Genomic DNA, 17,711 nt, shown 5'->3' with positions numbered 1-17,711 from the left:
AAATTCTGGCTTGCATCAGGAGTCCAGTCTTTTTGTTTTTTATAGGCCTTCAAATGATTAAATGAGGCCCACCCACATTATGGAGGGCAATCTGCTTTACTCAAAGTCTACCAATTTAAATGTTACTCTCCTCCAAAATACCCTCACAGAAACACCCAGAATAATGTTTGACTAAATATCTGGGCATCCTATGGTCCAGCCAAGTTGACAGATGAAATTAACCATCATAAGTCCACTCCTTGCCAAGTTGAAACCCATATGCATCTCCTTAAACCATACTTAATCATCAAATAAAGACAATAATAAAGTCATATGTATTATGTGTATCTTGTGTTGCTATAAAGAAATACCGGAGACTGGGTAATTTCTAAAGAAAAGAAGTTTAATTGGCTCACAGTTCTGCAGGCTGTGCAAGCATGGCACTAACATCACTCAGCTTCTAGGGAGGCCTCAGGGAGCTTTTACTCATAACAGAAGGCAAAGCAAGAGTAAGCATTTCACATGTCAAAAGCAGGAGAGAGAGAGACTTGGGGTGGGAGAGATGCCACAGACTTTGGGGTGGGAGAGAGGCAGATCTCATGAGAACTCACTCACTATCTCGAAGACAGCACCAAGCCATGAGGGATCTGCCTCCATGACCGAAACACCTCCCACCAAGCCCCATCTCCAGCACTGAGGATTACAATTCAACATGAGATTTAGGTAGAGACAGACATCCAAACTATATCATCATACTTCCATCTAAAATGATACAACTCTTCTATGTACAACCAAAAATACAGCCTTTCCTCAGAAGAGGATGCAAAGTCCTTGGATGATGTTTTCTCTTCTCCTCCATATCCCATAACTTAAATGCTATAATGTAAAGTTAACACTAGTTAAATACTATGATACAAAGTCAATACATCTTATATTACATGATAAGGAGATAACAGGGGAAAGAAAACACAGATGTTTTCTACACATACACATACTCAAAACAACATAAGGAGGAAATATGCATGACAGTTACAGTCCTCATTTCTGTAACTGGTCATGTGGTCATAGCTAATATTCATAACTACCTTATTCCACTACCCATTCTATATTCCCATTGGCTTCGGCAAGCAACTCAGCTGGTTATAGTTCTTTACCTGCTTGGGTGGCCCAAATCTTTATTCCTGAAGAGTCTGGGATATTAGCAGCACTGATAGATTGGGTTGTTTTGTATTTCCATTGACCATAATCACAGAGCATGATAATACTAAGAGCCAACCCTAAGGGATCCTCTGTATTCCAGACATATGTTTCCTTACCTCCATTAGTAGTCAAATTGCCCCTTGGTAGTCAGGATCAATCACCCCAGCCAACATTATAACTACCTTTTTTGTCTGTTGACTCAAAGGCATGAAGACCCTCAAGGGGCCAGGTGGCAATTTTGATTTCCAGTTCAATGGAATCATTGTTGTTTCTCCTGGCAGAAGCCTTCCTCCTTTTAAAAATAAGACCACCAGGCCAGCAGAGTATAAGGTCATAGGAATAGAAAGCAAAAATTTTGCTCATCGGTCACCAGGGGTAAAAGTGAGCCGTGCTACTTCCATTTCCATCCCTTGATTCCTGGACCTGTGTATCCCAGCTATGGGAGAAACAGGACCATATATTGATGCTGATTCAGAGCACACACAGACTCCCAGAGAACCCTGCCCCTGTCCTGCAAAGTATTGTCACCTAGCTGGCACTGCAACTGACCTTCAAAAGACCATTCCACCACTCTGTCAAGCCTGCTACTTCAGGATAGTATTAAACATGTTAAGACCAGTGTATTTCATGAGGCTTGTTTGATTAGAAGTAATGCTTTATGGAATACTATGATGGCAGATAAGGCATTTCATAAGTCCACAGATGGTAGTTTTGGCAGAAGCATTGTGTGCAGGGAAGGCAAATCCATATCCAGAGTAAGTGTTTATTCTAGAAAAAACAAAATGCTCCCCCATCTATGATGGAAGTTGTCCAATGTAATGAACCTGCCACTAGATACGATTACATAAAAGCTGGAATCTTACATGATAATTTAGGGTATGTCTACTGGTAATAAAATGACACCCAATCATATTTTGAGGGAATTGACTTTTCTGTGTGCTAAGCATAGGAGATTCCATAGCTGGGCCTCATTTGACTCTAAAACTATATGTAATTTGAAGAAACTTCTGCGCCCACTATTCAACTGTTTGGCATTGAGCTTAATTAAGTTCTTAAGACAGGTGTTCCTTGAGCATTAGTCCAAGCAGAACCATAGGTCATTTAACAGTGTACAGCGACATGGGGCATTTCCAGATACAACAGCAGGTGTAAATGTCCTTAAAAGTGGACACCTTTAATGTGGTTCAATCTTATTTTACTAAAAATATTTTATACAACAGCTACTTTTTTTCTGCCTTCAATTTTCAAAGTGCTTTGAATCTTTTGTCTAAATAACATTGGTTTTATTACAGACAGGAATATCTTGATGGCATAGTAACCTCTACCAGTACATATGTTGGTGTCAGAGTGCATGTATCAGAGAATGCTGAAAAACATTTTTTTTTGTTTTGTTTTGTTTGTTTTTGTTTGTTTTGAGACAGGGTTTCACTCTGTCACCCAGGCTGGAGTGCAGTGGTGTGATCTCACTGCAACCTTCGCCTCCCAGCTCAAGCCATCCTCCCACCTTAGCCTCCTGAACAGCTGGGATCACAGGTGTGTGCCACCACACCCAGCTAATTTTTGTAGTTTTTGTAGAGACAGGGTTTCATCATGTTGCCCAGCCTGGTCTCAAACTCCTGGGCTCAAGCGATCTGCCCCACTCAGCCTCCCAAAGTGCTGGGATTACAGTTATGAGCCACCGCATCTGGTCAAATTATTCTTTTAGTCAGTTTTTCAATCAAGAAGATTTCTAGTTTTCAGAGGAAATCCTGAATGTTATTAGCCATCCATATACTTTTCCCATATAAGTATCCCATGAAAGTCAACTGCTCAGTTTTATGGGAATGTAAATCTGGTGCCTTTCACCAACATTGAATTCATAGTTGGAGTTTCATATATCAATTAAGTAATTAAAACCTGTTGAAATTAAATATCAACTTTCAATTGCCATAATTCAAAATAAATTATCTCATATATCTGAAAAATAGACAAGAAAAAAGATGGAAAGAATAGAGTTTGCAAAAAGGATGATAAATCTGAAAGCAATAAATTAAAATGACTTTCAAAATAGATGGGAAATTAAGAAAAAATAAAATTGCCTTTAAAAACATTGCCTACTTTATAAAACTTGGATTTTAATAGTCTTGCCTTATACTGGAGACAGGCCAAGCTGTGGATAATCACCAGTATTTGTGAAATAAATATTTATTGAGTACCTACTATGTTCCAGATACTATTCTAAGTCCCGGCAATATAGCAGTGCCAAAACAAAGTCCTTGTGCTTGAAGAGCTTAAACTTATAGAGGAGTGGATACAAATGAATACATGTCAAATAGTCATAAGTGCTGTAAATAAAAATATAACAACTTATAAGGGCTAGTGATTGATGAGGAGTGGGGAATATGCTGTTTTATTTTGGATAGTCAATAAAAACCTCTGTGCATGGGCAATGTTTGAGCAAAGAACTGAAGAAAGTGAGACCTGGAGTGGTGAGGATATATGGGGAAGAGCACTTTAAGCAGAGGATTTCAGTAAGAAGCATGGTGCAGAGAGCTGGGGTTGGGATGTGGATAGGGGAAGAAGCTGAGGAGATAAGGTTTTACAGGTAGCAAAGATAAGGACTTTGGCTTTTATTCTGAAGGGTTTTAGGCACAGAAATGACATAATCTGACTATGTTTTTAAAAAAGTATTATAACTATAGAGATTAGATTGTAGGAAACAAGGAAGAAGCAAAGAGATTGGATGTAATAATTCAACGGTAGTTCTCATTTCATTGTATTTCATCCTGAGATTAGCCTACCCTATACGTATCTGGGGAATGCTAATACTAATTTCTTTTCATGTCAAATAAATACTAAGGTATTTTGGTTTCTGTATTTCTAAAATTTATATATAAACATAATGCCATCACTTATAGTGATAATTTATAGCATCAGACTAGTGTGCAGTTCAATACACTAAGTGTAGTGACAAAAATTAATTCATGAAGATAAAATACAAACACCAAATAAAGAATGAGACACATGGTATTAACAACTAACTTTAAATTAATATCCTAAGTATGTAGTATCCCAGCATATGAAAGGTTTTTTTCTCCATTATTACCAACATAATTTATAGTTTGCACTACTTAGGTTACTTTGGAAACCTGAGGTAATTGTTAGAAATGTAGTTTTCTGGGTTATTTGTAGTATTAGACTCTCTAGGGGTTTGTGGATTGGAAATTTACATTTGAAACAAGCTTCCAGATGATTCCTACACATACATGTTTAAATTAGTGACTCTCACAGTAAAGACAGAGTATTTTAGTGACTTGATTATTTTAAAGCTAGGGTGCCTTCAAACGGGGTTTCTGTGTAGATGTCCTTTTTGTTGCTGTTGAAGGCTGGTTCAACATATGCAAATCAGTAAACGTAATCCATCACATAAACAGAATCAATGACAAAAACCACATGATTATCTCAATAGACGCAGAAAAGGCCTTCGATAAAAATTCAACACCCTTCATGCTAAAAACTCTCAATAAACTAGGTACTGATGGAATGTGTCTCAAAATAATAAGAGCTATTTATGACAAATATTTATCACAGCCAATATCATACTGGACAAAAGCTGGAAGCATTCCCTTTGAAAACAAGCACAAGACAAGGATGCCCTTTCTCACCATTCCTATTCAACATAGCATTAGAAATTCTGGCCAGGGCAATCAGGCAAGAGAAAGAAATAAAGGGTATTCAAATAGGAAGAGACAAACAGGAGCCAAATCATGAGTGAACTCCCATTCACAATTGCTACAAAGAGAATAAAATACTTACAAATACAACTTACAAGGGATGTGAAGGATTTCTTCAAGGAGAACTACAAACCACTGCTCAAGGAAATAAGAAAGGACACAAAAAAATAGAAAAACATTCCACGCTCATGTATAGGAAGAATCAACATCGTGAAAATGACCATAATGCCCAAGTAATTTATAGATTCAATGCTATTCCCATCAAGTTACCATAGACTTTCTTCACAGAATTGGAAAAAACTACTTTAAATTTCATATGGAACCAAAAAAGAGCCCATATAGTCAAGACAATCCTAAGCAAATAGAATAAAGGTGGAGGCATCATTCTACCTGACTTCAAACTATACTAGGAGGCCACAGTAACCAAAACAGCATGGTGCTGATACCAAAACATAGATAAAGACCAATGGAACAGAACACCACCACACACCTCAGAAATAACACCACACATCTACAATCATCTGATCTTTGACAAGCCTGACAAAAACAAGCAATAGGAAAAGGATTCCCTACTTAATAAATGGTATTGGGAAAACTGGCTAGCCATATGCAGAAAGTTGAAACTGGACCCCTTCCTTATACCTTATACAAAAGTTAAAAATGGGTTAAAGACTTAAATGTAAGCCCTAAAACCATAAAAAAAAAACCCTAGAAGAAAACCTAGGCAATACCATTCAGGACATAGGCATGGGCAAAGACTTCATGACTAAAACACCAAAAGCAATGGCAACAAAAGCTAAAATAGACAAATGGGATCTAATTAAACTAAAGAGCTTCTGCACAGCAAAAGACACTATCATCAGAGTGAACAGGCAACCTACAGAATGAGAGAAAAATTTTGCAATCTATCTCCCTGCCAAAGGGCTAATACCCAGAATCTACAAAGAGCTTCAATAAATTTACAAGAAAAAAAAACATGAAAAAGTGGGCAAAGGATATGAACAGGCACTTCTCAAAAGAAGACATTTATGCAGCCAACAAACCTATGAAAAAATGTTCATCATCACTGGTCATTAGAGAAATACATATCAAAACCACATTGAGATATCACCTCATACCAGTTAGAATGGCGGTCATTAAAAAGTGAGGAAACAACAGATGCTGGAGAGAATGTGGAGAAATATGAACACTTTACACTGTTGGTGTGAGTGTAAATTAGTTCAACCACTGTGGAAGACAGTGTGGCGACTCCTCAAGGATGTAGAACCAGAAATACCAGTAATAGGATTTGACCCAGCAATCCCATTACTGGGTATACACCCAAAGGATTATAAATCATTCTACTATAAAGACACATGCACATATATGTTTACTGCAGCACTATTCACAATAGCAAAGACTTGGAACCAACCTAAATGCCCATCAAGGATAGACTGGATAAAAAAAAATGTGGCACATATACAGCATGGAATACTATGCAGCCATAAAAATGGATGAGTTCATGTCCTTTGCAGGTACAGGGATGAAGCTAGAAACCATCATTCTCAGCAAACTAACACAAGAACAGACAACCAAACACTGCATGTTCTCACTTATAAGTGGGAGTTGAACAATGAGAACACATGGACACAGAGAAGGTAACATCACACACTGGGGCCTGTCGCCGGGTGGAGGGCTAGGGGATGAATAACATTAAAAGAAATACCTAATGTTGATGATGGGTTGATGGGTGCAACAAACCACCATGGCATGTGTATACCTATGTAACAAACCTGCACCTTCTGCACATGTATCCCAGAACTAAAAGTACAACAAGAAGCCAAGAGAAAAATATGGTTGGTTCTTAAATTAAAAAAAAAAAAAAAAAAAAAAAAAAAAAAAAAAAAAAAAGCTAGGTTGTACCATTTGAATACTTTGAATACTAAGGAAAAAACAAGGAAGATCTTTTCCTATTAGTTTACCTCAAATCCATTTTTTAATAAAGAGGGATACAAATAAAAGAAAATTAAAGTTTTAGGGCTCTGTCATAATTCTAAGAAAAACTGAGTTAAACTATAATAGAAATTGCAGAAGGATATGTTTTTTTAATTAGCTGACAATAAAAAAAAATTAGAATGAGACCTTTATAATTTAGAAAGCTTTTGGAAAAACTTTCTTAGTTTACAGATGTGGAAGTTGAGACCCAAAGTTAAATAGTCAGTAGGTAGTGCAGTTGATTATGAATTCTTCATGACTCTTATTTCAGAAACATTTCTATTAGTTTATCCTATTTTTTAATTTCCCATGGAATTAGGTGATTATTTGGGAAAATATTACAAAGAGTGAGGATCTTTTTAAAAATTCTGTACCTAAACCAATGTATTCTATATTATGCCTCTTTTTAAAAATTTAGATGTTATTTCCTTTTACATTATTTTGAGATATTTTGGCTACTTATGGTATTTGTAGTACATTGTGATACCTCAGATATTATTATTCAGAATTATTCGTTCCCAAAACTTTTGGATGTGTCTTACAATGGCTCCCTACAGGAAGAATAGCTTTGCTGACCAATGACTGGGTTTAGCCACATGACTTGCTTGGTCAACACAATGCAAACAGACTTGATGAGCTTTTCCACGCATTTCACAATGCTGCCAGTTCTCTTACTTCAGTACCCTCTGCCACTAGAAAGGCATATCCCAGCATGAGGCCTGAATAGAATAAACCTGAACCTCAATCACATCATGACGTGCAGCCACAGCAATTAACAGTAGCCACAGTAGCCAGCAAGCCACACTAGTGAAAAATACTTGTTGTTGAAAGCTACTGAAATGGTTGATGTGGTTCGTACCCATTGTACTCTAGTAAAAGCTAATATATACATACACCCAAATCTGGATCAAAAATCTGGTACCTGAAGCAGAAAGATATCACAAGTAAAAATTCTGAGGTTTTCAGACCAAGAAGCTTTGTTACAAAAATGGGTAAATATCTTATTACTGTGCCTACAAATACATTAGTGATAGAATGTTTTCGTATAGTTTAGAACTTGGTGATACGTACATATTTGAATTATGGTCATTTGTGTTTTGAAAACAGGTGTAATGAATCTACATGACAATTTTATAATGTAAAATTGCACTAACATGCAGAAAGAAAATGCCACAATTTATCTGGGGATATAATTTTCAAAGTCATGGAAATACGGGGAACTCTAAAAAAATTATAATCCCATAAACACACAATGCTCATCCATTTATATGATTTATGCCAGATTTACATCAGCAAAATAATTTGCTTCTTGTAAAGTTTTTCAAAGCTTTTCTTCTTAATATACTTAATTTTCCTACATGATTATTGAAATGTTCATTTAGAATAAGTTTTTAATTTTATTCTTGTAATGTATTCGATGGGAAATAGGAATTTCATAGATTTTGAAGGACTATTTAACTATACATAATACCACCTCTGGGGGAATGCTAGCTATAGTTTATTATGCCTATTTTTCAGAAATTATGGGATCAATGTTTAATAACTTTATCTGGCAGCGGGATGTGGAGTCAGTTCATATCATCTCAAAAGAGCAAAATATGTGCGTCTCATTCCAACTCAGCATTAAGTGACTTCATGTTGATAGCTTGAAATCAGCCAGATGGGAGTATTACATGATAAAAATTGGGAACCATTACAAATTGGGGCTTTCCTTTTCCTCCCTACAATTGGTCACTAACCACTTATCAGCATACCACTAGGCTTAAGAAATTTGCCTTCTTTATTAATGTTTAAAATATTTTTTTAAAATAGCCCAGATGGTTTATGAGGGGAGATTTAAGGCTACAGAGAACTGAAGCTAGTGGCTTGCTGCACAGGTTCAGAAGGACTGAAGGCACTGAAGAGTGTGGACTTATGATGCTCCAGGAGCACTTTCCATTCATACTCTAGGCCCTGGTAAAATAGATGGATCTAGGGCAGGAAATGACTACGACTCTTGATTTTGCAAGGAGTGTATATAGATGGTAAAGCGGAAGGCATTTTGAAAGACAGAGGCAAAACAGTCCTCAATCTAAGTGTTTCTCTTTTCTGTGCACATGTCCAGACATATCCTGCTGACAGTGAGGATAACACATGCTAGGGACACACATTGTAAATTCTTTCAATTTGACAAATATTTCCAATTATTAGGACTTGAGAACAGTTATTTTAGGTTTTAACGAATGGAGTTATTTCTGGGACTTTCCAACGAAGTTACTAGGGCTTTAACAATATTGATTCTTTATTTGGCTTATCTGTCAGCAAAAACGTATCAAGTAAGAACAATGGTGTGTCAGAATTGGTCTTAGTATTAACAACTCTATTGCCTTGATTGGTGTAATCTTAGCAGTAATTTATAAATATTCTATAGAAAGCATTGCAGAAATATAACTTCCCACTAAAAAAAAAGTTTAACAAAATTAACACATATTTACTGGAGAAGCTGAAATAAGTATATGTATGTATGTATATATATGTATGACTACATATAATAGGGTTTACATTTAAAATATTTATTGTAAAGAAATGATTCTCATGATAAACTACCCCTTTCCTTCATTCTCAGAATTTACCAAAACAGATGCTAGTAGTCAATTTTTACTATACTTTTTTTAAAAGGTTACATATTAAACATTTTTTAAATAGTCACTTATCAGAAGTTAATCTAAAATTTCTACTTTTTTCTATTACTATACAAAGGATGGTTAAAACAGTTGATGGACTAATGCAACATACATTAAAGCAACTTGACAGTGAAATCCTAGATACAAACATTAATATTAAAATCATCAGATGGAACAACAGTCCTTTAAGGTATTCCCAGTTACAACTATGATGTGTATATCACAGAATTTTAGGATACTAAATGAATATTCTAAAAATTTAATACATTAATTAAAAATTGGACTTAGAAATTATAGGTCAAAATAAAAAGTAATCATGCTCAAAAATATTGTTCAAATCACATCACCAAAGTATTAGTAACTTCCAAAGATTCTTCTTCATAAATAAAAAATACTTTTAAAAGAAACAAAATTACAATGCATAACCTAATCTTCAGCAAGTAGGTTAAAAGTGACCTTAGTGAATACTTTTCATAACACATCCTATAATGCTGTCAGTGGCATTTTCCAAACTGTGTTCTGAAAAACTAGTTTTTAAGTAAGTTAACAGGTATTCACAGAAGTCTGGGAAACAGTACAAATCTTATACCACCTTCACATTGTCCATTAACATTTTAAAGTCCCTGAAGTTCAGCAGTAAAGAAACCTTTTTGTCTTGATACATAACCATTTTGGGAAATTGTTCTGAGGTTGCTTATATGCCTTTTCTATATCCAGCACCCTTACCTCAATGTGTGCCTAGCACAAAGCTATGAACATATTTTTGTTGTCAATATATATTGACTAAACAGATGGATGAATGTTTTACAGCACATCATTCATTCCGTCCTAGCTCACCAAAAGTAGTTTGGGCCCAAGAACTGTGAAACAACTGAAGAAATATAGTAATGAAGGGATTGGTTTCTACAAAAGGCAAATACATGATACTTTGTAAGCAAAAGGAGGAAAACACTGTATCAAATTTTGGTTTAAGTAGCAATTCAAACTTTTAAGTAAATCTTAATTTGGAGGAATGATTGAGAATGTAGAAATAGATAACAGTGTGAACTCAGTTTGGAGTTTAGCTGCAAACTCCTATAATTTGAGGGTTTAAAATGCACCCAAGTTGATGTCATTTCATAGCATGTGGATGGATTGTTAAGTGGCTCCTCATCTAGGCTGATAATTTCATAGGGGCTGTGACACAAACCTATTTACCCAAACGTTTCATTATATTCAGTGGTGTCCTGAAATGATACGTTTTGAAAGTGAACTAATGAGATACTAAAACTTATTTTTATTCCTCTAAAATACAGAATACAAACAACAGAAATCATTAGACATTGAACAGCATTTTTATGTAAATAAAATTAAAGTATCTCAGTTGTCTGTACAGACTTCATTTACAACAGAGACTTGTTTTATCTTTGGTGTATTCTATTTATCTGATCATATGACTGTTTTGCTTTTAAATTTTTTCCTTAAAATTTTTATAATACACTGTTACTTTACAAAATACATAGACTAAAATATCCCTAAATGTCAATTTTGACAGGACTTCCTTTTCCCTTTCAAAATGTAGTCAAATATACCTTTAACACTATTTATATGTATAAAATTTAAGCCAAATATTCAAGCTTACAAGCAAAGATCTTGAGTACACTTACTACTGTGCCAAAGGAATAATCTTGGCCCCATCCCTACTTATAAAAAAAAAAAGATAAATCAGATCTCTGATTAAAGCAAATGACTCTTAAGAGAATGTGAGCTATTGCCAAAAAATTATTCAGACAGCTATGGATTTATACTCACAGCCTAGGTTTCTAGTAATATGTTTTCAATAAGCAAATGAGGTGATTGGCAGTTAATGGTCATTGACAAGCTTTCAAGGGTAGTTAAAAAGTTTCTCTGAAGTATCAATATCAAATGTGCTAAAGGGAGAAAAGCAGATGCAACACTGATAAATGTGTCATAAATGACTTTAAAAATGAAAATTACTGTGTCTGTAATAGGTATCCTTTAATAGCTGAAAGTAACAGATGAAAATCCGAACATTCACTACTAACATACATGGGCCAGACGTAGTGGCTTACACCTGTAATCCCACACTTCAGAAGGCGAAGGTGGGAGGATCACTTGAGCCCAGGAGTTCAAGACCAACATAGGCAACATGGCAAAACTGTATCTCCATGAAAAATGAAAAATTAGCCAGAAGTGGTGGTACCTGTAGTCCCAGGTACAGGTACTTGGGAGACTGAGGTGGAAGGATCGCTTGAGCCTGAAAGACTGAGGCTGCAATAAGCTGTGATCATGCCATTGTACTCCAGCCTGGGGCAACAGTGAGACCCTGTCTCAAATAAGTGATACACACACACATAGTAGGCAAATGTAATTTTTACTGACTCTTTGGTTAGTGTCATTACACTTGCACATGAGTTTTTAGTCTTCAGTTAATTCCTGGGAAATGCCAAAAAATAAAAACACTGACACAGAAAAATTAGTTTTTCTTTGCTATGTATTGGTTCAAAACTAAGCATCTGAATATTAATTGTCTGCATTTTGTATTTTGAAGATCTTATTTTAAACCAATTTACACTGAGAGGATCACTTAACTCTGCTCTCAAACAGGATCAGGGATATCTTTATTTCTAGATTCTGGGAAGATAATTTACCTGAGCAAAATGCGAAGAAAATAATTACACAAAAATTTAAGTCAGTTGTCAAAGCTAACAATGAGTCATCTGCCTTCAAAATTTAATGAACAGAGAGTCTACATAAATATCTTTCTTGTCTACATATCTATCTTGTGATAGTAAACACTTTGTTTTTTCTAACAAAACACTGTTCTTCATTTTAAAATCTAAATGGCAAAATAAGAGAGATAACAGCTGAGAACAGGTTTGAATGTGGCTTATAAAATTAAGAATGGGCACACATGGACTAACGGACTTGAGAATACTCTGGAGTAGGGGTCACAAATTTGGTCCACAAGCCAAATCCAGCCAGCTCCTAAGTATAGTTTTACGTTTTCTAATTGCTGAAAAAGTCTAATGGCTAACAGAGTAGTATTTTGTAACACATGAAAATTATGTGAAATTCAACTTTCAGTGCTCATAAATAAAATTTTACTGGAACATGGCCACACTCATTCACTTAGGTATTGTCTATGATTGCTTTTACATTACAATAGCAGAGCTGAATACTTGCAACAGAGACTTATGTGGTGCTGTCATCATTTTGCACTGCTACTTGGCACACTACAAATTGCAGTAATACAGTTACCAGCATTTTGAGTGCCACACATATTGTCATACCACAATATTTTTAAACTTTTTATTACTAGTGTTTATCCATGACATCAAAACAAAAGAAAAAAAAGAAAAGTAGACTTGAAGTGACATTTTAAAGGCACAGTAGTATATGGATTTTTTAAAGATCAAATTAGATGTCAGAGTATGATGTTTAATACGCAATGTCATCATAGCTGTTCTTAAAGAATACTACAGGGTGCCCAGCTGCAGTGGCTCATGCCTGTAACCCTAGCACTTTGGGAGGCTGTGGTGGGTAGATCACTTGAGGTCAGGAGTTCAATACCAGCCTGGACAACACGGTGAAACCCCATCTCTACTAAAAACACAAAAATTAGGCATTGATGCATGTGCCTGTAATCTCAGCTACTTGGGAGGCTGAGGTGGGAGAATCACTTGAACCTGGAGCGCGGAGGATGCTGTGTGCTGAGATCATGCCACTGCACTCCAGCCTGAGCAACAGAATGAGACTCTGTCTCAAAAAAAAAAAAATACTATATATGCTGGAATTACCAGACTAAACACTCATCAATGTAATTGTTAGAAAAACTAGAACATTTAAAATAAGATCTTATTACAAAATTTATAAAAATCAAAAATGAAAATAAAGCTGTAGCCAAAGTGACTCAGTTGTTAACCAAGCAAGGAAAACATTCAACTAATAATGACTAAATTGTGTTTGATTGCATCAGCTGAAGAAATGTGTCCAAAGCAAACTTGATAAAGACTACTAAATTAGCCTTTGGCAAGAATGGTTGCTTAAATTGAGAACACTGGGAACAACATCACCAGTCAATAAAAAACAAGGCAAATGACCCTTAGTGGTTTTCCTTAGCTCTTTATGAGTAAACAGATATTATTGATACTGCCTTTACTGCTTATTTGATAAGTCTATGCTAATGCTGAAGTGATTGAAATTAGTGTCTATAAATTATCTGTGTGGAACAATTACAAGCATAAATATTTTCTAAGAAGAAAACACAAATTTCATGCAACTTGAAGGAGAATCTGTTAAGATGTGTTACAACTGGTGGTTTTAAAAATGTGTGATGCAGAAAGATTAAGCTTGCCAAATTTATAAAGCCTGTGATAAGGTAAGAATATTATTTACTATATTATTCATCAGCAGGTACTTTGTGGGATACAGTTGACTCCATTTTGTATTATTAAACTAGCGGCATCAATGGTGAACTTCATTTGCTCCCACAGTTTCTGACAGATTAAACATTAATGGTTCAGTTATCTTTTGTCAGATACAGAAGATGAAAATTCTGATTTGCCCAACCACATTGGCATAATAGTGTTAGTTCTATTGTGAGCTTTTGAGTTCAAGGCTGATACTGACATTTTTCTGAAAAAGAAGACATATCCTCAACCACTGTTAAGGAACATTGAATTCCTTTGGAATTTAGCTTTTGCTCAAGACGTAATAACATTTTGAAATGAATTCAAGCAAAATTACAAGGCAAAACAAGTGTTTACATGTGAAACATATTTAAGTCATTTTGATGACAACATTGTTTGAATTACAACTGCAAGCTGCTTTACACATTTCCTGTGCTATCAAAAGGTAAGACAAAGAAGCAGGATCTCCATTCTCACGCAAATTTGTAGCTCACACTATAGTTCTCACAGTGTTTTTTGGAGTTTGCAAGTGCAAAGGAACTTTCCATTTTTAAAAAACTGATCTAACAGTACAATTGAAGAGCTTCCACCTAATCTTTGGAAGTGATTAAGGCTCAATGTAATAACATGCTAAAAGGAAAATATCAAAAAGTAACCTTCCAAATGATGAATATGCTCAACAAAAATCATATTCTCATGGATTAATATAAGTATTTGACAACACCAATCTGTAAGAAGTTTTCAAAAGTAAAATACATAAAATCTTATTAAAGATCAGCATTAACAAATGAGTATTTACAATCAACTTTGATGACAGGAAACATTCACTCTGAGCCTCAGTTAAGTGAAACGTGATCCTTCCCCCTCCAAATATTTAATTATTTTCATTAGTAAATCCACATTCCAAAAATAAATTGTCCTCAATTATTGTTTTGAATTTTGTCAATAAAATTTTTGTGCAAATTTTATTTCTCTCTAGTTATTTAAGTACCTACATAACAATCTCAGTTTTACCTCCTAGCCCACAAAGCCTAAAATATTTACTATCTGTCCCTTTATAGAAAAAGTTTCCTGACCTCTACCCTAGATAGAGCCAGAAGCTACCCTGGACACTTAAAAGCACAGGTTGAATGCACTGCTTCAGAAGCCAGATGGCCTGGATCTATATATTGGCTTTGCCCCTAGCAGTTATATGATCATGAGTAAATTCTTCAAATTCTTCTATCTTTGCCTCAGTTTCCTCATCGGTAAATGGGGGTAAGTAATGACATTTACCTCATAGGGTTGATGTGAGAACTGACTTAGTACAAAGCCCAAGAAACAGTGCCAGACACGAAGGAAGCATGTGACTACTCAACACTTGACATGTAGCTGGTGCAACTAAAAAAGTAAATTTTTACTTGAATTCAGTTAAAATTAATAAAATAGTCACATAAGATTCGTGGTTACTGTACTGGCACAGTTCTACAGGATCACTCTAGGGTGTGTGGATGTTGGAATATAACCATTTTGCACTGAGCAGGGCAATGAATTTTGTTATACTACACAGTTAATATTAGTTTCTGTTCAAAACAGCTGTGTCTTTTCATGACACAAAATAATATCTATCTTGCTCAGTAGCAGAATTCATTTTTTAACAAAACAATATGTTTTTAATTTTTTGTCCCCCCTGCTTCTCCCACACAGAGTTGATTTCTAATATTTAAGGTGACAGAGCACAGGAAATATCATTTATGTGTATAATTTATATATATCCATGCATCTCCCCACATTTATGATTTTTTAATATATAAGGAAAATCCACATATAATTCAGAAACCTCAAAACTTTACCTCTGGCAAAATATTAAGGCATCTGCTTCTAAAAGTTGGAAAGCTTTTTTACTCAGTAGTTTACCTCTTATTCTTGATTATACCCATATTTTTATATTGGCATTATCCAGTAGTGAAATAGACAAATATATCAGAAGAAAAGCGGAAACACTACAATTTGATCTTTTTAAGAGAAAGGGACCTGCTACATTGCCCAGGTTGAAGTACAGTGGCTGTTCACAGGTGCAATCATAAGCACACTAGCTTCTCAAAATCCCATCTCAAGTGATCCTCCTGCCTCCGCCTCCTGTGCAGGTAGGACTACAGGTGTGTGCCACCACACCTGGCTAGAAAACCTACACATTTTCCAGTTGAACACTTAATCCAGAGAAATAACCAAACAGCTGGAAAAGCGTGTCTCTTTCTCCAACTAGCTCTGACCGTTCTGTACATACCAAACAAAAACACTTGCCAGGTCACAGGCTTAATAAGACATCTTTACATGGAGGTGTAAAAAATTAACTTTTTTTTTTTTTTGCATAAATACCATGATACTTTATTGCTCAGTGTTCCTTCAAAAATAAGTTAGCATGTCTCCATGTTATTCTTTTATCAATCACATTAATTACTGACTAAAGCACAGTATCACTGATTAACGTAAGGTAAAAATAATATCATCCACTCACATATTCTTGAAGAAAAGTGCTTGCAATATTATATGAAAACATTTGTGCACATTTTTACTTGATTTAATGAACAATTTCATATTTTTCTTTAAAATCTACAAATGTCTTAATTCTGACCATTAAAACAACTAAAAACAAAACCCAAAACCAATCCTAAAATAAAACCCCACCAAAGCACATTATTACAGAACATATATTAAGTCACTGAGTAAAGCTCTTTTTTATGAACACTTTTGGAAAACTTGCATTCAGTTCTAGCACAGCTCTGTTATCAATCTGTGAACAGAAGGACACATCAAGTAAGGAAAGATCTTTACAAGATTCCAGGAGTTTTCTTAAGGATGCCGGACTTACCATTCTTGTTCCTATTTAAGGGGGGGGAAAAAAAAAACAAAAAAAACTTTAAGTATAACATTTATATAATGTGCTAACAATGAATCTATTCATGATTTATTATTTGCAATGAACTTAAAATAAATAATGCTTTTCAAATTAAAATCACTTGTTTTTCAAACAAGACTTCATATTGAAATCATTCTGTTAAAAAAGTAAAAACTGAATTTTCCCAGACAATTTAGCATCTAGGACCTGAATCTTGCCAATATCCTACCCACTATCTTCATTCCTACCTCCTACCCCTTCAAATCAGCTCCTCCAGACTTTCCTATTTCTGTCACCCCAGTTCAAAATTATTTTCACCACGCATTTGATGTAAAATGTGCAAGTGTGATGTGAGTTCACAAAGTACCAATTGTGTGGACAATGATAACTACTGTGACACTGCTAGCACCCCTGGCTTAAAGTAAGAAGTAACAAAATTACATAAGGTTCCTTTCTGATGAAGGCGGTAAGGATATAAGAAATACCAGAGTTGGAAAAGATTTTAAATAGATCTGCCTGGGGTAGAACTATTCCTAAATGCTAGCATTATCAGGGATAAAGATTTCATGATATTTCTTAATCAATAATTAAAAACTTAAAAAAAACTAGCTAGCATTCATTATCAAATTTCTTTCTTTTCTCTCCTTAATAAAAATAGAGAGCACAGCTCATGTAAATTTTCACTCTTCCAACTAGACCAAGAATTAATGGTTATTTAGAGTTTTTGATAGGTTCAACTATAAAATTCTGTTATTGTCCTATTTTATTAAAGTACATGTATAATTATTCCCTATATTAACAGATCTATCTTGCATTTTCTATCAAACCAAGCAGTCTCACAGGACAAAATTTTTATTGTATCCAAAATTTTTCTTTCTCCTTACAAAAAGTC

General features: G+C 34.9%; 1 protein-coding gene across 1 annotated transcript in view; it reads right to left on the bottom strand.

Annotated features, from left to right (window-relative positions):
* Nucleotides 1-361: 361 nt before the first annotated feature.
* FBXL4 (F-box and leucine rich repeat protein 4) overlaps nucleotides 362-17,711 on the bottom strand; it is an 86,028-nt gene continuing 68,678 nt past the window's right edge. The window contains exon 9 of the mRNA XM_003922916.4: nucleotides 362-16,803. Within this exon, the coding sequence (XP_003922965.1) occupies nucleotides 16,640-16,803 (164 nt within the window). The 3' untranslated portion in view covers nucleotides 362-16,639. The remainder of the gene's footprint in view (nucleotides 16,804-17,711) is intronic.

Source organism: Saimiri boliviensis, chromosome 4, assembly GCF_048565385.1.
Source record: "Saimiri boliviensis isolate mSaiBol1 chromosome 4, mSaiBol1.pri, whole genome shotgun sequence".
NCBI classification, from domain to species: domain Eukaryota; kingdom Metazoa; phylum Chordata; class Mammalia; order Primates; family Cebidae; genus Saimiri; species Saimiri boliviensis.
Note: the sequence above shows the minus strand (reverse complement) of the source record. Positions and strands in the feature narration are given on the sequence as shown.